This window comes from Typopeltis vanoorti, chromosome 3 (genome assembly GCF_054136105.1).
Source record: "Typopeltis vanoorti isolate ZY-2024b chromosome 3, IOZ_Tvanoo_1.0, whole genome shotgun sequence".
NCBI lineage: Eukaryota > Metazoa > Arthropoda > Arachnida > Uropygi > Thelyphonidae > Typopeltis > Typopeltis vanoorti.
This window is the reverse complement of record NC_143551.1, coordinates 13,083,589-13,107,227: the sequence shown is the minus strand read 5'-3', so window position 1 is coordinate 13,107,227 and position 23,639 is coordinate 13,083,589. Positions and strand designations below refer to the sequence as shown.

At 37.6% G+C, this 23,639-nt stretch overlaps 1 protein-coding gene across 1 annotated transcript in view; it reads left to right on the top strand.

Annotated features, from left to right (window-relative positions):
- The first annotated feature begins 9,785 nt into the window (after positions 1-9,785).
- LOC150107927 (chymotrypsinogen 2-like) overlaps positions 9,786-23,639 on the top strand; it is a 51,022-nt gene continuing 37,168 nt past the window's right edge. Inside the window, exons 1-2 of the mRNA XM_090415452.1 lie at positions 9,786-9,863; positions 21,704-21,933. Of these exons, the coding sequence (XP_090271578.1) occupies positions 9,794-9,863; positions 21,704-21,933 (300 nt within the window). The 5' untranslated portion in view covers positions 9,786-9,793. The remainder of the gene's footprint in view (positions 9,864-21,703; positions 21,934-23,639) is intronic.

Sequence of the window (23,639 nt, the reverse complement as noted above, 5' to 3'; positions counted from 1 at the left end):
ATATATTAGATTAAAAAATAAGTTGATAAAAATTAGTTAATATTTTCCTAATTGCAACGAGCTTCTTAATGCTTAATAGAACATTAACCCAACAAATTTTATTTTATAATATATATTTAAAATAGTACTATACATAAAAGAATATTATAAATATAATAAACATAATAATATAATAAACATAATAATATAATAAACATAATAATAGTATAAATGTAAAATAAAATAAAAATAAATATAATATGAATTGTTATAAATCTCAATGTGCTTTCGCTGCAAGATAATTTTAATAATAACCATGAAATAGAGAAATTTTACATCATATAAAATATGCAGTCATCGTGCATATTGTAAATCATCATCGTCATCATCTGTAAAGGCCTGTAGGTATCTCTGATACCTACAGGCCTTTACAGCTCACCACTGGAGAAGTGTCCTTGGCTTTTCTGACCTTGCTTTATTAGGATAATGTGGTTAATCCAAGATACCAAGTAATTTTATATAAACTTGGTTTTTAATCCTATTTCCCAAGTGAGCAAACAGACAAGTAGGTCAAGTTTGCGCCTGCACGTAGTGCAAGTCAGGGGCAACGCATGGTAGTGTCACTCTAGGCAACTCATGGTAAAGGTGGATTAAGCTCTGATCACTTTCCTTAGTATTTTTCCCTTAATGTAAAGCACATCCCCTTGCGGAGATGTATGATGCTATGCATTAAAGGCAGTGGTCACAACTCATACCGGTTTCAACCTTTGTAAAGGTGAAGCGGGCTCTAAAAATAAGACGAACCGAAAGATCGCCCAACTCAGCGTTGTTCCACTCAGTGACAGGCTCACCCCGTCACCAAGAACTTCTCAGCATAGGCTCTACCCAGTGGCAGGCTCACCCTCACCACCAAGTAGAGCCATAATCTCAGCGGTGTCCCCACTCAGAGACAAGCAAAAACATATCCCCAAGCAGAGCCTCTAAAATCAGATCAGAACTAGAGCCGCACCGGTTTCGACTTTTTTGAGGTCTCGTCAGTAGGAGCCAGACCTGACAATGCTAAGGTTTTAACATTAACATTTCTGGCTAGATGGGTGAAGCAAAATTGCTTTTCATATTCCTCTTTGTCTTGTAATGAAAGAATTTTGAATGGAGCGTTTGTGAGCTATATGCTCGCCCATTGAAGGCAGTGAACTTAGTTGTGTTCAGCTGAACTTGAGATAACCGAAGCTTCCTTGATTAACGGGTTTGGATGGTTACTTGTCTTGGTAAAGAACTGCTCAGCTAGATTTATGAGAAAGGAAGAGATATAAGGGATATTAACTTCTCTATGGATCTGGGTGTTTATTATAAACCAAGGGGCATCCAGAATCATCCTCGGGCACTTATTTTGTAATCTCTGAAGTTTTAGAATGTTTGAATTTGCGGTATGGCTCCATGCTGGGGATGCGTAAGTGATAACCGGTCGAACTACCATCTTGTAAATTGTTAATTTTGTTTGCGTGTCTAGTTTACTTTGTCTGTTGATTATAGGGAAGAGCTGTGCTAAGACGTTGGATGTCTTTGAGGTAATATAACTAATATGTTTGCTGAATAGGAGTTTACTATCAAAAATCACTCCAAGATATTTAACTTCAGTCTGCCATGGAATCTTTACTCCCAATAAATAAATATTCTCCATGGTATGGATTTTCTTTCTAGTAAACAATATAGCTGAGCTTTTCTGGGGGTTAACTTGGATCCTCCGGCCTGCCATCCTCTTTTCTAAAGTGTGTATGCTAGTTTGTAGTCTTACTTGCCAGTTTTGGGCTCAGTGATCTTGCCATCAGTGCAGTATCATCTGCATATAATGCAGTGAATGTTGTTCTTGGGTTCAGAGGAATGTCTGCTACATAGATTGAAAACAGGAGAGGTGCCAGAAGAGATCCCTGAGGTACGCCTGCCAAGATCCTGCGTCTGGTGGAAACCGTTTCGCCTACCCTGACCCGCATATATCTGTCGTTCAAGTAAGAATGTATTATTTTTATTAACTTGACTGGAAAGTTAAATTTTATCAGTTTGTAGAGAAGACCTTGATGCCATACTTTGTCAAACGCCCCTTCTCTGCGTCGATGAAGATGGCAGCTGTATTGAGTTTCCAGTTGAAACCTTTAGTAATGATTTATACCAGCCGGTGCACTTGTTGAGCTTTACTATGGGCCCTATGGAAGCCGAACTGTTCATTAGGCAAAATTCCTAACTTATCTGTTTCTGCTTAGAATCTTGAGAGGATCACTTTCTCTGTCACCTTTCAGAGGCTGGACAATAGGCTTATGGGTCTGTAGCTTTCGGGAAGATGAGCATTTTTCCTGGTTTCTTCAGTGGTATGATTGTGGCTGTTTTCCATGTAGTAGGAAAATGCTGAAATTCCAGTTAATTTAGGGAACCTAAATTAACTGGAATCTAAAGATGGCATTTGTAATGTTGATGATATGGACTATGGCCTTTCTTGGAAGTAGTTTTACTATTCTGTTAGTTATGCCATCCGGTCCTGGAGTTTTTTTATTGTTTTAGATGGGAGATGATATTTATCATTTCTGCCGGATTTGTAGGAGTGATATGTTCGGAGTTAACAGTGTTCTGTCTTAAGGTTGTCCTAACATGACGATGAATCTTGTACATAAGGTTGATATTTAGATTTGTATAAGATGGGTTGCACTGAGATTCTAGGTTATGTACTAGTGCTTCGGCTTTCTCTTCATCTTTGTGAACTGTCCCTTTCTTGGTTTGTATAGGGGGTATGAGTTGCTTTTTGGTGCGGATTGCTCTTAAGAATTTCCATACAGAATGATCTTCAGTATTGATGTTAGCCAATTTGGTTTCCCATTGATGGTTTCTGTGTTTTTGAAGAGCTTCTCGGACCTGCCTGTTTAGATTGTTCAATACTGTTTTATCTTGTGGGGCTCTGTTATTGTGGTATCTCTTCCTGGCTCTATTTTTTGCTCTGATTAGATCCATGATTTCTTCACGGATACGGTTGGTTGGGTGGAAGACAATGGATTGTCTGACTGATTCTATTGCTTTCTGAATTTGTATGGTTAAGTTATTTATTGCTGTGTTAATCTCTTCCTTTTTACTGACATTGGGCACCAGACCAATATGATCGGGAAGAACCTTGGCAAACTGGTCCCATGGTATGAATGTGTGCAGAGGAGAGAATTGATCTGATGAACCTAAATTAAGCACTATGGGACTGTGGTCAGAAGATAATTCGTTGACTGATTCCAATTTGAATTGGTATCTTAAATTTTTAAAGATGACAATGTCAAGCACATCCGAGCCACCCGAAGGGCTGAAGTGGGTGGGCTCGGTAGGGCCGGCCACAACAACAGAGTTGAGCATTGCATAGTTGAAAAGTTTGTGTGGCCTTTGGTGTTAGTTGATGAGCTGTACCAAGCTGTGTGTTTTGAGTTGAAATCTCCTGCTATTATTATGGAGTCATTTGGACCAAGTATGGAGTCCAGATCTGTTGTCAGCAGAGGAATGCTTGGAGGGTTATAAGCAGCATAGATCTTGAGACTCCCAGCATTGAAGGTATGTACTTCCACACCGGTCACCTCCAGGTTTACTGTTTTGGGCTTGTCTATTGTATTATGATTCAAATAACTCTTAATATATATGGCTGTGCCTCCACCTGTTGTGCCAATTCTGTCGTTTCTGTACATAGTGTATCCACGGATTTTGGGGTTATTAGCTGGTCTTAGGTGTGTTTCACCAATCGAGATGATATCAGCACTGAGACTAGTTGAAAATTCTTGAAGTTCCAAAATCTTGTTCATCAATTCATTTGCATTCCATGCGATTATCTTAAGAGCTTTAGGTTTGAATTTATTATTCATGACAGATTGCTGTTATAATGTTTTGAGTGCCTTGCAGCAATCTCTTTCTGAAAGATGTTCAGGGGCATGTCTTGCTGAATTCTTGCAGAATGCAAGTGAGGCTGTTAAAACGGATGTTATGTTGGAGCTTTCTAGCTCGAGAGATGTAGGAGGCTTAGTTCTAGCAGCCTCAACATATGTTTTGGTGTCATGGTTGTTCTTTCTTGTGAGGTAGAAGGCAAAGTGTTTTGGACTAGAAGATGATTTGTTTGGTTGCTAAAAATGTTGTTATGGAGGAGCAAGATTGACTTTTGTTGGTCCTCGATTTTTTGGATTGGAAAGGCATCCCTTGTAGTTGGCAGAGTGAGGTCCTCTGCAGTTTGCACAGCATGCTGGAGTTGTGCAAGTGATGGTCTGGTGTCCCTCGCCGCACTTCAAGCACCTGAAGGCTGCCTTACATAATTTTTGGGCATGTCCAAACCTTTGGCATCTATGACCTGCAGATGCTCTTTTCCTAAGAGGCTCAGTTGAAATTTTGAGACAACATACTACAGTCAGATCATAGATCTGCTTTTGTGTGTTGTTTATTTCCACCAGCACCAAAGGCATTGGTCTTTTATCTGATCTGAGCATTCTGCTCTTTAACTGGGGACAGGCCCTGTCTGGAGAGATCAGTGGACACATCTTCAGGAGTGATACCTTCAGCTATCCCACGTAGAACAACCTTCAGGTTCTTTTCGGTGGGTAAAGTGAAGGTGTAATATGGAACGTTAGCATTGTCCGTAAATCTGTCTATCTGTAATCCGAGACGGTATTGGGTTGTATTTAACTCCCTCATCTGAGTTTTTAGCCCATGAGAATGAGATGTTTTGTTCTCTGAGGTCTGATGAGACAGGGATCCATTTTTCCTTATCCTTTAATATTACTAGTAGTATCTTTTCTTTATGACCATTCCCTGTTGTTTTGGGTTCTTCTACATTGGTGGAGATTTTCCTCTTCTTTTTGACCAATTTGAACTCTGCATTTGTTTCCAAGGTATGATAAGTGCTGTCTTGGATGTAGCATCTTCCATACTTGGGGAGTGTGCTAAATCTGATTGCATCAGAGTTATGGGCTCTTCACTCTTGTCAACCATATTTTCCTCTGTGACTGCTGTGGGGGGGGATGTGTCAAAGAGCTTGACTTTTCCTGGCCAATTATCACTCAGAAGCTTTTCTAGTCTGAGGAATTCCATGTATACTTCCTCGAATTTGGCCTCATTCAGAAATTTTGCCATGACAGTAATTTAGAAATGTGTTAAGACACAGATGGAGAAAGAGTAGAGATTGCTCAGGTGTTCCGAGCAGGTAAAGATAATCCTGTGGACTTTTGAGGGTCCACTAGCAAATCCCGTAGACACACTAAGGTATCTACCAGCAATAAGATGTTACGATATAAAACAAAACAATGGCGATACTAGCGGCAGTAGGCCTAGCGTATCGCCCTTGTAAATTCAATTGACTTACCTGGATAAACCAGTATGGAAAATAAAGTGTCTGTTTATGGCAGCAAGCAATTAACTGCTATTACTAATGAATAAGCATAAATCTCTAAAAACATATCAGCCAAATTCACAATTCACCATCAATAATACACGACACGAAACACTAACACGCGAGCCGCCATCTTATTCAAAAGTCTCTCATGCTAAGGTTACCATTAACCATTAACTTTACTGACAGGATGGGTGAAGCACTAGTGCTTTTCATATTCCCCTTTATCTGTAATGAGAGCTGCTTGGGAATGGGAGATTTGTGAGCAATTAAGCTCGCCCTCTGAGGACAATTGTGTTAACTATGATCGGTTGAGAGAAGAATAGCCTTCGGTCTTTTGTGTTTGTAGTAATCAGTCTCGTTGTAATTGACAGCTTGTACGATTAGTGGGTTTGAATGTGAACTTGACTTCACGAAGAATTTTTCTGCAAGATCACGAAGAAGGGAGGAGATGTATGGAGTGCCAGTTTCTCGGTGAATCTGTGAATTTCTGATGAACCACGGTGCATCCAGGATCATGCTAAGGCATCTGTTTTGGATTCTCTGTAATTTTGAAATGTTTGATCTTGAAGTGTGACTCCATGCTGGTGAGGCGTAGGTAATGACTGGACGTATTACCATCCGGTAAAGAAGCAATTTATTATGTAGGTTCAATTTGCTCTTACGGTTGATCAATGGGTAGAGTCGTACTATTACTTTGGAAGATTTGGAGCAAATGAGATTGATGTGTTTGTTAAAAAGGAGTTTCTTATCCATTAATACCCCAAGATATTTGGTCTATGATTGCCATGGGATCTAATGACCAGAGAGCAGGATGTCTTCTTTGTTGCAGATCTTTCTTCTTGAAAACACCATGGCTGAGCTTTTGAGGGAGGGGGTTCACTTGAATCTTCCAGTTGGTGAACCAGTTTGCTAGCTCAGTGATACTTCCTTGGAGTCTAGTGATTGCAAGGCGAGGTCTGAGCGATCTAGCTAGAATAGCGGTGTCGTCGGCATAAAGGGCCGTAGTAGTTCTTGGATTGAGAGGAATATCTGCCATGTACGTTGTGAAAAGTATTGGGACTAGAAGAGAACCTTGAGGTGTTCCCGCCAGGATTTTACTCCTTGAAGACACAATTCCGTTGAGTTTTACTTGCATGTATCTTTCATTAATATATGAATATATGAGTTTCACTAGTTTAATTGGGATATTGTTTTCAATTAGTTTGAAGATAAGGCCTTGATGCCAGACCTTATCAAAGGCCTTGGCAACATCCAAAAATACAGCAGCAGCGTGAAGGTGCCAGTTAAAACCATGAGTGATATGTTCTGTTAGTCGGAGAATTTGTTCCACTGTGTTGTGAGCTTTGCGGAACCCAAATTGCTCATTTGGGATTATTTTCTATTGGTCCACTGCTGATTGTAGTCTTGATAGGATGACTTTTTCTATTACTTTGCCAAGACAGAAAAGAAGACTGATGGGCCTGTAGCTTTGGGGAAGTTATGGGTTATTACCAGGCTTTTTCAGAGGTATAATGTCCACGATTTTCCAATCTGTGGGAAAGTACTGGAATCTTAAAATGGAATTGGTAATATTAACTAGATGAATTATGGCTTTCCGTAGGAGTAGCTTTATTATTCTATTGGTAATGCCGTCAGGGCCGGGGGCCTTTTTATTCTTCAGATGGGAAATGATATTTATTATTTCTGTTGGAGATGTGGGGGTGATGGTTTCTGAATCATCCTTAGGCTGACTTAGTGCATTTCTAACTTTACGATGAATTTTGTAAATAAGATTGATATTTAAGTTTGCATAAGATGGGCTGCATTGATTTTCCAGATGTCAATTAGGGCTTCTACTTTTTCTTCATCTGTGTGTGCAATTCCAAGATTGGTCTTTAAAGGGGAAAGTGGTTGTCTTTTGGTATGAAGAGATTTTACAAACTTCCACATGGAGTTATCTTCTGGGTTGATTTCCTTGAGTTTGGTTTCCCATTTGGAATTCCTGTGGATCTGGAGGGCTCCTCGAACCTGTGTGTTCAAAGTGTATAAGGTTGCTTTGTCCTGTGGGGGCTCTGATGTTGTGATATCGCTTTCTGGCCTTATTTTTGGCTCTAATCAGGTCCATTATCTCTTCTGGGATCCAGTTAGGAGCGTGGAAGACAGTGGTTTGAGTGACTGATGCTATTGCTGTGTTGATTTGCCTAGTTAAATTGTTTACAGCTTGATCTATTTCTTCTTTTTTACAAATGACAGGGGCGGACCGATGTGAACTAGGAGAACCTTAGAGAGCTTGTCCCATGGTATGAAAGAATGATGGGGAGAGAGCTGATCTCGAAGTCCTAACCTGAGCAGGATGGGATTATGATCTGAGTTAAGCTCTTCTACTGTCTCCAGCTGGTATTGATATTTGATGTTTCTGAGGATAACTATGTCTAATACAGCAGAACTTCCTGATGGGCTCATGCTAAGGTTGGAGTAATGCAGAGCTTATGAATTTTACCTAAACAAGTTGCCACAAGGTGCTTTCACCTTATTAAATAAAATCGCAGGATGAGAGATAGATGTAGAGAGTTTTTTAACTTGGGTATATTATCTATTCAAGATACCAAGTAATTTTATATAAACTTGGTTTTTAATCCTATTTCCCAAGTGAGCAAACAGACAAGTAAGTGAAGTTTGCGCCTGCACGTAATGCAAGTCTGGGCAACTCATGGTAGTGCTGATCATTCAATGCGTTTGTCAATTGCATGTGTTTCTTTTCGTGGCTGATTTTTCTGTTTCCAGGATGAAAACCACGACTTTCCAGAAGGAAAAACTCTGCTACATTCGTATGAGATCGAATAACTCACCTGCTTCTGAAAATAAAAAGCAGTTCTAAATGTCCTTCATATTCTAGACAGAGATCTACCAAAAGGGAAGGTATACGTACAGATGTTATTAAGTGACATGCTTTGTTTAGGTTCATTTTTTTAAATGTTTATACTAATAATTTTGGGCAAAATAGCATTTAGAAAACATGTTAGTTAATAATATATTCTCATGCCTTTGTCTTTAATAACTGATTCAAAGGATCGAGGAATAGCTTGTTTCTAGTAATTTTTAGCGGCAGTGGTGAAATTGCATTAATGAAATGGTCATCTTGGCAGTGTCCTAATTTTACATTCCACTTCATCCCACAGATATTCTGTAGGTCAAATATCTGTGGTAGCCACTTCAAAATCCCGATGTTATTCTCTTCAAACAGTGAGTTTATAGTCACTGTTTCGTGACCTGGAGCGTTATCTGTTTGAGGATTGATGCCACAAAACTTCCACGATGTATACAACACGCACAAGTGTCCCGAACATCAATGTACTTCCTGAGAAGTACTGATTCCATGTCCTATTACATTACATTTAATTTTATTTCAGTTGACCTAATCCGTTTTATGTGAAGCAATCTCACATCACTGGAGTACCATCTCTAAACTTCATCAACGGGGCAGAGCACACTCATTTCACACATTTCGTCTTCCAGGTATAACCTTCGTACTCTTCGAATACGGAGAAAGGCGTCTAACTGTGACTCTTCACTCCACAGGACAGATTCTCTTTAAAATTTCTGTACCAGGTTTTGTGTAATCAGTCGATCAAGTGTATTTGTTATTATTAACAAGGACCTTATGGACCGCATGGGTTTCTTAAGAATTCAAGATATACAGATTTAAATCAAAAGAGTTTAATAATTAAGACTGCATTTTTTTTATTTCGAATATAAATTTTAATACCACAATTATAAAACTACATAATTATTAAAATTCTGGAACTTTTCAGCGACTTATATTTCACCACTTTCCTTTAAGGAAGAATATTATTTATAAGATCTTCCATAAAAAAATAAAATAAAATAAATAATAATAATAAATAGGTCATCCTGATCTTCTTGGAACAGCAACCAATCCGGTTCTTCTTGGAAATAAGGCACCATTGTGAACAGAAGACAACTATGATGAGCTGAAATCCGGGTTTCAGATGCCATCATACGAGGTATCAATGAAGTAAATGGATTCTGTTGGCAGTCTCAAGGGGAGTCCCACTGACCTTGTTAGCAACAGAGAGAGAGAGAGAGAGAGAGAGAGAGAGAGAGCTATCACTTTGTTATAGTCAATATTCAATGACAGATTCATGTGTGGTTTAAAATTGAGGAAGATTTGTTTTGCCCTTTATTACATGAAACTGTTTCTACATTTGAATTGTGGTACTTATTTATTCACTTCTACGACAAAAATAAATAAATAAAAACTGATTTTCCCCCAAATTTTATATCATTGTTCATATTTTTAATTGCAATACTTATGTGTGCAAAACATTGACTATTGTTTCAATATAAGTTTATTGAAAACTATAACACGATTCCAAATATCTGAATTACAAGGTTATTTGATTATTTCAGAAGGCTGGGAAAATGTACGTGCATTTGTTGGTTTTCCTGGGAATTTTAGGGCTTGTGACGTCCCAGACGGATAGAAGTGCTCGTAAGTAGTACCCTATTTTTTTTTTCTTTCTTTAAATACACATAGAAAGAAACAGGATATAGACAACGACTGAATTAAATTCTTCTCCGACTGAAATGTTTACAAGGTCACTCGAGTCGTTTTCTAGTCTTACACAACTGTACTGTAAGAGAGGGACATTTAACTTATTCAAAAACATTTCGGGGAAATCTCGGTAATCTTTTTTTTTTATTTTTTTATCTCGCAACCACAAATTTCATAACAAGGATGTTTGTATGCTTTATTAATTTTTATTTTTATTTTATAGAACAGAGGAAGAAATTTTTGTTACTTAATTTGCCTTTACTTTCAAAGATAATATGAAAAAAAAAAAAAATCTCGTATACAAAAAAAAAAAAAAAAAACTGAGTTAAATACTAAGGAGCAAAAAGTTAGCGTAAACTTCATTTAGTTGCTGTTATTATAGTATTTCTCGAAGTTTAGGTTGGAATTTATATTCCCAATAATTAAAACAATAATGTCAGCCAAGTAGCCGCTTTTAAACGGCAGTCACCTCCCACAAGAATTTTACTTTCTTTTCTTTCCCTCCATTCTTTATAACTTTTGTTCTCCACTTTGATCCAATTAGGCCGAAATGTTTTTCTCCTTCTTCAAAGGAGAAAAAAAGAAGAGAACTAAAATGAAAAAAACGAAACTTTCTGAGAAATTTTTTTCTTTTTCTATTTTTGTTATATTTTTTCTCTTCCTTTAACTCCCCACTGCGAAGGTTTTGCAGCTAAGAGTCACTCAACAAAAATTCCCAAGGTCTTTTTGCGGAGATGCAAAAACCAACCTTTGATTGCTAAATATATTAATTCATCAACACAATTCCAATAATTATTAGAATTATTCATTCGAACTTTTAGAACTTTTCCATCGCAAGCCTGTGGCCTGCGATGGAAAAGTTGTCTGAGAAGTAATAATCGATTCTTATAGAATTTTAGGCGCTGAGTTCAGAAAAAATAGCAAAAAAAACCATCACCCCCAATTTCACCCAATTTCTAATTTTATCGTTTTTATTAGTAGTATTCGGATTTAAATTCAGCGCATTGGTATTTATTTTCATTCTCTTTTATTTACAGCTAATTAGTTGTATAAGTGCTTTTTTGAGGTACCTTTTATGGTAAATAAAGAAATTTCCACGAAATTTCTCATTCTTAAGATTGTAGATCGAGGGAGGAATACAGATAAAAGGTTTAGATATAGAGAAAGAGATTTTCTCCCTTACTTTTCAGTGATTTAGTTTACTGTAGCGATAATCCCAGACTGCTGATAAGCAAATTCAACGTAAAATATGAAGTCATCGATTAAAGGTTTATCGATTCCTCAAAAAGAAGCCTCAAAGCTATGCTTCTCCATAATTACAATAAGTATGCTTCAGTACCAATAGCGCATTCCGTGCATTTGAAAGAACGATATGAAAATTTAGTCTTCATTCTCAGCAAACTTAAGTACAATGATCATAGATGGATAGTTTGCGGTGATCTTAAAGTCATATCTATGATTTTGGGACAACAAAGAGGATACACCAAACAGCAGTGCTTTTTGTGCGAGTGGGACATCCGAGATCGAGAGCAACATTGGATCAAGAAGGAATGGCCAGAAAGAGTCACATTAGAACCTGAAAGAAAAAATGTCTTACACGAAACTTTGGTTGCTCAGGAAAAAATCCTTTTACCCTCGACTTCACATAAAGATGGGATTGATGAAGCAATTTGTCAAGGCTTTGTCGATAGAAGGAGAGTGTTTTAAATACATCTGTGCAAAATTTCCTGAATTATCTACAGCAAAATTGAAAGAAGGTATTCTTTTCTTATTTTCTCATCTAGCTTGAGTTTCTTTTATTTTCCAAAAAGATAGTTCCACATATAAAAATTATTAGAATATTTTTACAAGTTACTAAGAATTGAGTAACTTGTAAAATGCAAGAATTTTTTAAACTTTAGTTTAAATAAATTTTAACTTTAATTAAAATTCATTTTAATTTTGTTAGCGATTCGGGTCGGTGAGAAGGCTATAATCCCTGTATCATTATATTCAACGATTAAAGTGAAGTGGCTTTAACAAAATTTGCTTTAACTTTTGTGAATTTTTTTAATATTCGGGTTTTTAACGATTATCCTGCCTAGTCAACACCCCCGGTTCGTTACATTTAGCGAACCAACGTGTGGTTGTTCTGTCAAAATTTATTTAAGAAATTTCAAATAATTTAAATTTTTATTATGGTAAAAGAACCACACACGCCCGGATCGTTACAGGGGGCGCTTTGATAGAAATTGTATGCGAGCGGCAAAGACCCTAGCGCCGGTTCTGATTATATGAATACCTATCGTTTAGAATTGTGCATAACTTTTGAGTGTTGCTTTCATGCGAAAATTCATCTTGTTGAATTAAAGTTGTAAATAAAATTATAATAGTGATTTTAATTAAGAGATTAAACTGCAAGGCAAGTCTTTAACAAAGAGTAAAAGAAAAGTGGACGAAGAAGGACGTGTTTTTCAAGATAAATGGGAAATTATGTACTTTTGTGGTGTTGTGCGCAATAGAATTGTAATAAATGAATATCAGTTCCAAAAGAATACAATTTAAGTCGCCATTACGAAACGAATCATGAAGAAATATTTGAAATGTTGGAAGGCAAATTGAGGGAAGAAAAGTTACAGTTTCTGAAATCTGGCTTACAACGACAACAAATTTTTTTTACTGAAGCAAATAAATCCAGTGAAGCAATAGTTCACGCAAGTTTTGCTCTCGCGCACATCATTGCAAAACGATCAAAACCAGTTACTGATGACGCATTCCTTAAAGATTTTGATTAAGTCTGCTGAACTTCTTTGTCCTGACAAACAACAATTATTTAAAAATATTAGTTTGTCAGTCAACACGGGTAGCGAAACGTATTAACGAAATCGCTAGTGATTTACGATGTCAGGTAAAAGAAAAAACGATAGATTTTGTAGCATTCTCAATAGCAGTTGATGAGAGTACTGACATCACAGTTATAGCACAACTTGCCGTTTTTGTACGAGGTGTTACTGATGAATTTGAAGTAATTGAGGAATTATTGGAAATAATTCCTATGAAAGGAAAAACTGGTGCACAGGATATTTTCTCTGAAATAAAAACTGTAATAGATAAATATAAATTAAGTTGGAATAAAATGGTTGGATTTGCAAGTGATGGTGCAGCTGCTATGGTTGGTAAAAAAAAATGGAGTAGCGGTAAAAATTAAGAAATATAGTGAAAGAAGAAAAATTTCAGAATAAATTTTGCACTATACACTGCATTATTCATCAAGAAGCACTTTGTGCCAAAAGTTTGCAGATGAATAATGTTATGGAAACAGTAACTAAAAGAGTAAACTTTATCCGTGGACGAGCTCCGAATCATCGAGAATTTGTTGCATTTCTTGAAGAAATTGAAGTGAGTACGGAGAAATGATTTATTATAACGAGGTGAGGTGGTTAAGTCGAGGAGCTGTATTAAAACGGTTTTTTGATTTAATAAATGAAATCAAAATTTTCATGACACAAAAAAAAAAAAAAATAAAACCATCGACTAGCTACGTAATGCATGGATAACAGATTTAGCATTTCTTGTTGACTTAACTGGCCTTTTAAATATTCTCAATAAAGAGCTGCAAGGAAAGAATAAACTTATCACTGACGCGTATGCTTGTATTAAAGCTTTTAAAGTTAAATTGCAATTATGGGGAAACACAACTGAAATCCAAACATTTCGTACATTTCTTGCATCTTAAATCCTGCCCTATTATTTCAAATGAAAAATCTCAAGAATATGCAAGAAAAATAGCATTATTACGACGAGAATTCGAAGAAAGATTTAAAAATTTTAATGATTTGGAGTCCGATTTTACATTATTTTCATTACCATTAAAAACGAACGTGAATAGCGCACCAGAAAATCTACAAATGAAGCTAATTAATTTACAGTGTCATATAAATCTTATTCAAAGATTTGAGATACAGATTTGATTAACTTTTATTCGTACTTGTCAAAATATAAATATCCTCAGTTACGATTTTTTGCAATAAGTTTTACATTATGGAAAATACCAAGAATAGCGATCAGACCTCTACCACCTTTGCTGCGAGTTGCCCGAGATTGTACTACGTACTAGGACTACTTGCATTAGCTCACGCTAGTAGTCGCCGATACTTTTAGAGTTTACTATATTCGGCATGAAACTCTGATTCCAATCTTTGAGTTTCTTATTCGGTTTTAAAACAATGTGGGATTTAATATCCCCTTAATTTAAATAATGTTTACATCGCCGAAATGAAGCCTATTGGCTCTTTATATTTAAGTAGAATAATCGCTTTGTTTGGGAGTACATTTATATGTGAACAGTTTTTTTCGCAGTTGAAAATTAATGTCTAAGAAAAGAACCCGATTGACCGCTGAGCAATCGGGTTCTTTTCTTATCAATCCGTGATGAAGATAGTTTCTAGTAATTTTTCTCCAAGGCTACAAACTTTATCAGAATCGAAACGCCATCAAGTGTCAAGTTGCAGTAAGAAATAAAGAAGTTTATAATTATTTACATACAAACATATGTATTTTTTCTGTATGCATCGAAGAAAAATAAATAAATGAAAGGCGCAGGACGCAGGACGCAGGACATATATGGCGCAGAGGGTGAAGCTTGACGCTTTTCATATTCCCTGTTGTCTGTTTCGGGAGCAATGATGGGAGAGATTTGTGAGCTATTTTAGCGCCCCCTGAATGGGCAGAAGTTGTTACTCGTCGTTGAGTGTTAGGATGGCTTTCGGTCTTTTATGTTTCCAGTGGTCATTACCGTCATAGTTTCCGGCTTGCTGTATTAGTTGGTTTGGTTGCGTAGATGTCTTCATAAAGAATTTTTCCTCTAAGGAGCGTAGTAGTAGAGAGATGTAGGGGATATTTATGTCCCGGTGGATCTGGGTGTTCCTGATGAACTACGGGGCGTCCAGTATCATTCGCAGGCACTTGTTCTGTAGAATTTGTAGATTGAGGATGTTTGTCTTGGAGGTATGGCTCCAGGCTGAGGAGGCGTATATAACTGTGGGACGGATCACTGTCTTGTACAGTAGAATTTTGTTTCTTGAGCTTAGTTTGCTGTGTCTGTTGATCAAGGGGTATAGCTGGGCCATAACTTTTGAAGCTTTGGTGCATGTGCTCTTGATGTGGCTGTTGAAGCATAATCGCTTATCGAGAATTATTCCGAGGTATTTTGCTTCAGTTTTCCAGGGAATTTTAGAATTGAACAGGGTGATGCCTCCTTTTTGGGATGCTCGTCTTCTTGTGAAGAGTATCGTTTTGCTTTTCTGGGGGTTTAATTGTAGTCGCCAGTCTTTAAAACCATTTTTCTAGATTCAGGATGGTGTCTTGTAGTTTTTTGGTAACGAGATGTGGTTGGCGAGATCTGGCTAGAATAGCCGTGTCATCTGCATAAAGGGCGATGGTGGATGTGAGAGGATTTTGAGGGATGTCTGCCATATAGATGTTGAACAGGATCGGGGCTAGCAGTGGTCCTTGAGGAACTCCAGCGAGGATTTTCCTTTGGGTTGAGACTGTTTCATTGATTTTGACTTGCATCCTCCTTTTGGAGAGGTATGATTTGATCAGGTGTATCATGTTTAGCGGAAGGTTAGCGATGATAAGTTTGTAGAGGAGGCCTTGGTGCCAGATCTTATCGAAGGCCTTTGAGATGTCTAGGAAGACGGCTCCAGTGTGTTGATTCCAATTAAATCCTGTGGTGATGTATTCTACCAGTCTGTGGATCTGTTGGGTGGTGCTGTGATTTTGGCAGAAGCCAAATTGTTCTTGTGGAATGATATTTAGGTGATTAACATGATCTTGGAGTCTGATTTTCTCAGCTATTTTCCTAAATTGGATAGCAGGCTGATGGGACGGTAATTTTCAGGTAGATGTGGGTCTTTGCCTGGTTTGTGAATTGGGATGATGTCAGCTATTTTCCCATGACTGGGGGAAGTGCTGCCATTTGAGGAAGGAGTTTATGATGTTTGCCAGATGTGTTATGGCTTTGCATAGTAGTGCCTTGATGACTTGATTAGTGATGCCTTCAGGACCTGTGACTTTTTTGATCTTCAGATGGTTGATGATGCCGATTATTTTGGTAGGTGCGGTAGGCATTACAGGGCTTGGATTGACATCGGAACGATTTACTGTGAATCTGACTTTACGATGGATCTTGTATACATGGCAGATGTTTAGGTTCTCATATGCAGGACTACATTGTTTCTCTAGGTTTGTTGCTATGGCTTCGGCTTTGTCAGCATCTGTGTATGCAAGGTGCTGTTCTGCTTGCAGAGGGGGGGGAGGGATTTGCGCTTGTTCCTGAGGTTGTTTAGGAATTTCTATATGGAATGATCTGCTGTGGAGATGGAGGTGAGCGTGTTGCCCATTGTTGGTTCCTGTGGTTCTGGAGAGCTGCTGGACAGATTTGTTTAATCTGTTGATGGCTGTTTTGTCCTGGGGAGCACGAGTGTTGTGATATCTTTTTCTTTGTCTGTTTTTTTCCCTTATTAAGTCCATGATTTCTTCCGGAAGACGATTTTGTTTGTGGGTAATCGTGGATACTGTGGCTGCTGTTATGGCTTTATTGATTTGATTGGTAAGGTTCTTTATTGCCGTGTCTATTTCTTCCTTGCCAAGGAAGAAATAGACACGGCAATAAAGAATAAAGTTTCTCCAAGACAATGGAGGTTTGGGGGTAGGGGTGCCGTGTCTATTTCTTCCTTGGCAAGGAAGAAATAGACACGGCAATAAAGAATAAAGTTTCTCCAAGACAATGGAGGTTTGGGGGTGGGGGGAGGTGACTGGTCTTTGTTCCCTAAGTGAAGTAGGATTGGGTTGTGGTCTGATGATAATTCGTTAAATGCTTGAATGCTGTGCTGGTATTTGATGTTGTGCAGGATGGCAATGTCTATGATGTCGGCTGTGCAAGTTGGGCTGTGGTGGTTTGGTTGAGTGGGTCCTGTTACGACAGCGTTGTTTAATCCTGTGTAGCTGAAGAGAATACGGCCATTTTTATTTGTGGTTCTGCTGTTCCAGGAGAGATGTTTGGAGTCCCCAGCGACGATGATGGATTCATTTATGCCTAGTACAGCATCCAAGTCAGAAAATAGCAGGGGTCTTAGCGGAGGAGTTGTAGTGGGGCGTAGATTTTAAGTCTTCCAGTTGAGTTTGTGTGGACTTCGACGTGAGTTCTAGGTTGGAAGTGGGGGGGGGGTGAGTATTCCATTGTGGCTGATGCAGTTCCTGATAAATATGGCTGTACTACCACCTCTGTAGTCCAGTCTGTCATTTCTATCTAGTGTGTAGCCTCTCAGTTTTGGATTGTCTGCAGGTCTTAGATGAGTTTCATTAATTAGGATGATGTCAGGGTTGTATCTGTGAGAGAATTCTTGAAGCTCCAGTGTCTTGTTTTTTAGGCCATTGGCGTTTCAAGTGGCGATCTGTAGTGACTCTGGGAGTAATCTAGTTTTATTCATTAACAAGCATTGATAATATCGTTTGAGTTTCTTTTAGAAATCTTTTGGTGGAGTTTGGTGAAGGGTTTGACTTACTGAAGTCTTGAAACATGTTTGCTAATGAGGCTGTGATGATTGTTGTCATGTTTGGAAGAATTTGGTCCTGCTGGATATCTTTGGATGAGCGGGCTACTTCGGCGTATGTCCTGCTTCGACGGTGGCTTTCCAGACTGTTGGTATTTTCCATTTGTGAGCTGGTATTTTGTTGTCTTTTGTTAGGTGTCAGGTAACTGGGGAGCCGTCAACTCTGATGCCTGTGGGCAGGGTTGAGAGATCTGTTTTCTTTTGTTGTCTGTTTTATTCTTAGGGTAGTGACTGCAGCCTCTGTAGTTTGCCGGTTAGGGACCCCCCGCAGTTCGGGCATTTGGCTGGTGAGGTCATGGGTTTTCATCAGGTTGCTGTGGGGTAGTTTTGTCCACATTTGAGGCATTTGTAGTCTGTTCTGCAAGTTTCTGTGCGTGTCCGTAATTCTGACATCTGTAGCACTGACCCGACGAAGCTCTTTTCCTTAGTGGTTCTGTTGTGATTTTCAGACCACAGATCGTTGTTAAGTTGTATATGTTCTTGTGTGTGTTGGGTATCTCAACGAGTACCAGGGGCATTGGACTCTTGTCAGCCCGTAGCATTCTGCTAACCTTGACAGGTGGGAGATCGTGGAGGCAGAGGTCTTCAATAATTTCATCTGTGCAGATGTTTTCTCTTACTCCCCTGAGTACAACTTTATAGGTTTTTCTCCAACTTCAGTGAGCAAGTATGATATTTAATATTTGACTCATCCATGGTTTTTGTGAGGCGTCTTTAGTCGCCTATTGTGGCAGGCTGGATTTTAACTCCGTCGTCTACGTTTTTTGCCCATGAATAGACAATTTGGTGGTTTTGCATAATAAGACTAAGGGCCGTCCAACGTTCTTTTCCCCGTAGAACAATTGGAGGAACTCTTTCGTTGTTGGGTGTGGGGAGGTCAGTGTTGGGAGTATCTTCTTCCATCCCCTCGTTTATCTGAGTCTCCGCTGTTTTACGATTTTTCCGAGCATGGGTTTCTGTATCATGTTTTGGAGTGGGAGCAGAGATTATCAGGTTCGTCTTCCCTTCTTCCCCTGATGTTGAGTAGTCCCCTTCTGTGGAGTCGTCTGTCGCTGAATATAGGTTTAGAAAACCTGGCCACTCTACCTCAAATTTCTTCAACAGTTTTTTGAGGAGGTCGAGCGCCGGCTTCTTATCCAACGATTGGATAAAGTCATCGGGACTTAAATTGCTCATGTTTAAAATATTCAAATATATGCTTATATGCTTACCTGAGCTAGATCTCAAGGACTTCCGTATAGCGTATAAACACAAAATACATCGCACTAAAGGACTATCGGGAGACCGCAATCAACACTCGAATGACAATGACTTGGAAATATAGACTTTACGGCGAATTCTCATGAGAAACGAAGTTTTTATATGTTCCCACGGTAGCTATTCCGCGATCACACTCGCAATGACCAGAGCTATCAGAAAAAATCTCTCATCCGACCCGATTCACTAAACCATTCAGTATCACTTATCACTCCACCTTCTCATTAATCCAATAAATGAATAACAATTTACAATTGACATTTATGTCATTAGGTAAATGATGCTTTTCATCAAGCAAGATGAAAGATGCAAGATGCTTTTCATATTCCCCGCTATCTGTTGTGGTTACAGTGAGGGTAAAATTTATGAGCAGTTTGCTCGCCCTGAAAGGGCATGGAGATTATGCATCGCTATGGGATGCTAATATAGCTTTTGGTCTTCTACGTAGGCTGTTCAATAAGTAATAAGACTATATTTATACAGAAAACAGATTACCTTTAATTGTCATCATTTACATGGTTTTTTTCGAAGTAACTACCATGAGACTCGATGCATTTGTCCCAACGTTGCGTCCACTTCTTAAACACATGTGAGAGTCCGTTTTTTTGAGAGTTCTTTCAAAACCGCCTCCGCAGCTTTTACACATGCTTTGTTGCTTTCGAAATGGCGGCCTCTTAGTGGTTTCTCGAACTGAGGAAACAGCCAGAAATCGCACGGTGCGAGATCAGGACTGTATGGAGGGTGTGGTAGGATATCTGTGTTGTTCTTCTGCAAAACGTCCACTACACAACCAGCAATATGTGGCCTTGCATTATCTTGGTGCAATAAGAAGCCATTCTTCAGCAATGGACGCTTCCTTTTGACGTGCTTGGTGATAATCGCTGCTGTGCTGATCATTGTCTCTGTGATGGACGTTGAAGGTCTTCCCTCACGTTCAAGATCTTCTACATTTTGCCTTCCTTCCTTAAAAGTTTTATGTCAGCGAAAAACACTTGCCCTCGACATTGCTTCATCGTGGAAAGCTTCGCCTATCATGTTAAAAGTGTCCGATGCTGATTTTTGCAAACGCACACAAAATTTAATCGCATAACGCTGTTCCAAGTACGCTTCCTTTTCGAAGACTGGTCGCGAATCGTAGGCGCGCCGATGAGCACTTGCGTTTAGTCACGTGACACTCTGGCACATCAGCCGGTAAACGCCATCTATCAACCCCTTTTGTTAATACAGACAGCAACATTTCTTTATTCCACAGAAATTAATATTGTGATGAGTGGTTTCGCCACAGTAAAATTAGTCTTATTAATTATTGAACAGCTCACGTATATGTGAATATATCCGTTGCCTCGTATGCTGCAGCTTGCTCAACCAAATCGTTGGGATGTGTGTGGACGTCTTTAGGAAAAACTTGGATGCTAAGGATTGTAGAAAAGAGAAAATATAGAGAATATTTGCATCTCTATGAAGTTGATTGTTTCTAACATACCACGGAGCGTTCAGAATCATTCTCAAGCATTTGTTCTGCATTCGTTGTATCTTGATAATGTTAGTATTAGAGGTGTGGCTCCAGGCTGGAGAGGCATAGCTGATTATAGGACGAATCGTCATCTGGTATAGTTGCAATTTGATTCTGTTGCTGAGCTTGCTATTTCTATTTATTAGCGGATAGATCTGAACTATGGCTTTAGATGCTTTTGCGCATGCAGACTTGGTGTGCTATAAATGAAAGAGAATAGGTTGTCATTATTTATTCTCAATATATATATATATATATATATATTCACTCTCATTTTGTTAAAAAAAAAAAAAAACATTCCAGCCCGTCAGCTGCTTTCACATCGTGCATTCGGCCCGCATGCAATTTGAGTTTGAGACCACTGCCTTAGACTACACCTGAACACCGATGTACTGGTTTGATCTTCTTTATTCTCGGGTTGGTTTGTGGGGAAGAAAATGCTGAATTACCCGAAAGGAGAAACCCTTCAACATATGTATGAGGCTGTTTAAGACATTATCGATTTAAAAAATCTTTTATAACCAAGAAATTTTTCTCAAGTCAGCAATGAGACTCAAACCTAGGTCTTCTCTCTTATCGACTGTGCTACGGAAACTCTAGAGCAAGGATTCCCAAAAGTGGTCGGTAGCGACTCTTGGGAGTCATTGGGATAGTCTGAGGGAGGAGGGTCTTTAGTTCCTAATAAAGCCAGTGGGGATCGGTAAAATTACTTTTGGAGGTGCTTAAAGAAAATATTTCCTCACAAAGTTAATTTCGTATACTAATTCTAGAAATTTAGAGTTAGTATACGGAATATAATTTCGTATTGGTATACGAAGAATAATTTCTTACAGAAAACCCGTAATGATCACTGCGCAGAAAAGAAGTGTCGTCAATAATCGGTAGAATATTTAAATGTCTGTTTGTACTCTTGGGGGTCTTTGTTATTACTGAATTTTGGGGGTCTCTGATCAAAACGTTTGGGAACTCCTGCTCTAGAGGAATATGAGTACGACTTTGCATTAATTCATTAGTTTGCTCCATAATCGGCTCTCGAACTAATTGGCCATCTGTGGGATGTGGTGGAACAAGTTGTTCTATACACGGATCTACCATTCTGAGGCAAAATTACCGAGTGATAATATTAGTAGATATACTTATAAGCTGGCCAATGAACGCGTATGTGTGTGTGTGTGTGTGTGTGTGTGTGTGTGTGTGTGTGTGTGTGTGTGTGTGTGTGTGTGTGTGTGTGTGTGTTGACCTTCACTTTTCATTACTGAGAGTCCGTTCCTGTTAGTACTCTTCATTAAAATATAATTCCACACACAATTTTTACCATTTAAATATAAAACGGTGACAATAATGACTCAAACAAGGTGATACTTTAGTAATAAAAATTTAATTTAAATAAAAAGTATATTTTTTTCTTGTAGTTCATCGGTCTCGATCTCAATGTGACTGTATGGAATACTGGCAATGTGTCGAATCAGGAGGGGCCCCGTATTCTTATTGCTCATACAGCAACAAAGTTTGCTGTTTCGTTGACAATCATGCCAGATCGATTGGAATCCTACCGAGACCGCGGAAATCCTCTAACTGCGGGAAAAAGGGAGTTGACAGCGGTCGAGATAATTTTGCGGAACCAGGAGAATGGGCTTGGCACGTGAGTCGCTTTTTTTTTTTTTATGTACTTTTTTTTTGTTTGTTTGTTTTATCTTAACACTTAAAATGAAGCTCAAATTCAAAATAAGTACTGCGAAATAACTTTTTTTATTTCTTTGGATTTTTTTCACCAATTTAGCTATGTGGCATTTTATGATCCATCTCTGTTCAGACTTCGTGCAAAATAAAATTAAAATTTGAATTTAAAAAAGTGTTTAATCTTTGAAATAATTTCATTTTTCTAAAAATTACATGAAATACAATAGTAAAAAAACAGAATTATAATTTAAAAAGTATGTTATTAAGATAGGTTTAAAATGTAATCATTATATAGCATTATAATTATATTATTACTCATGCTTCGTAAAGATTCCTGTTCTCCTTGTTTTGAATTATTTACTTTTTTTTTTCTTTTCCGTAAATAAATTCCCACATTTTTTTACAACGAACTTCTATAACAGTAGAAGTTCGTTGTAAAAATTATATTTGGTTATATTAAACTGAAGTTTTTCTCTAACATAGTTTACTGCGCGATAATCGTCTGCTTTTAATTCAGTTCATTTCTTGCAGTTAGTAAACATCGTCCACTATCTATCGGCAAAATGATTCATTAAAATGCTGTATTCTTAATGAAAACTGAATTAAATACTATATATATATATATATATATATATATATATATATATATATTGTGTACTTAAAAAATCCTTTACATATACTAATATTTTACAGCATACAGACATAATAAATATATAATTATAGTAATATTTTAAAATTTAGAGTGCTTGAAATATAATATTGGTTATTTCTAAGTAGCAAAGAAAAGATCGAAATGTATAAATTTGTAAATACGGATAATCTGAACAGAATAATCTTCGAAGGTCCTACATATCTTAGTCCACCCACGATAAATAATACTATACATTTACAACTTCTAGTGAGTGGGTACGTAGGCGAGTTTAACATAAAAAAAAGAGCATAATTTCAATTCGTATGCTTACAGAATTATATCTCAAAATTTTAGTTTTAGTCTCAAAACTTCTGTTAAAAATGCTACTGAGAAATAATAAGTATTTTATTTCAAGCACTCTAAAATTTAAAATATTACTATAATTATATATTTATTATGTCTGTATGCTGTAAAATATTACAATCAAGAATAAAGGGGTAAAAAAGATACGCTATTTGTAAAGATTTTTTTAAATACACAAATATGATTTTATCTTAAACGAATATGTGGTAATAGTGCCTTCACTAAATATTTCACTTAAAGTAAGAAATGATATTTATATACAGTGCCGTAACTAGGCAGGTGCAACGTGTGCACAAGCACAAGACCCAGGACAAAGGGGCCCTGAAATGGAGTATCAAAATAATAATAATCAGTATTATATTTTGAACTTTTAAATTGTACCGCCGTGGGGGCCGATTTCGTGACGTTTTTGGTTAAAGTTAAAACCAAATTATTATTTGGTTTTAATTAATTATTTTTGTTAATTAATTATATTAAGTAATAAGTTTAATTAAAATTATTAAAACCAAAATAAACCAGATTAACCGATCTATTTCTATCGTATTTTTTTTATTTTTTTTCCCTAAAAAAACGGGTGTCCAAAAATAAAATCTTGCACAGGGCTCATGAAAACCTAGTTACGGCACTGATTACATATGTCTATGTACCTGCTCTAAATTTTTTAACTGTTTTTG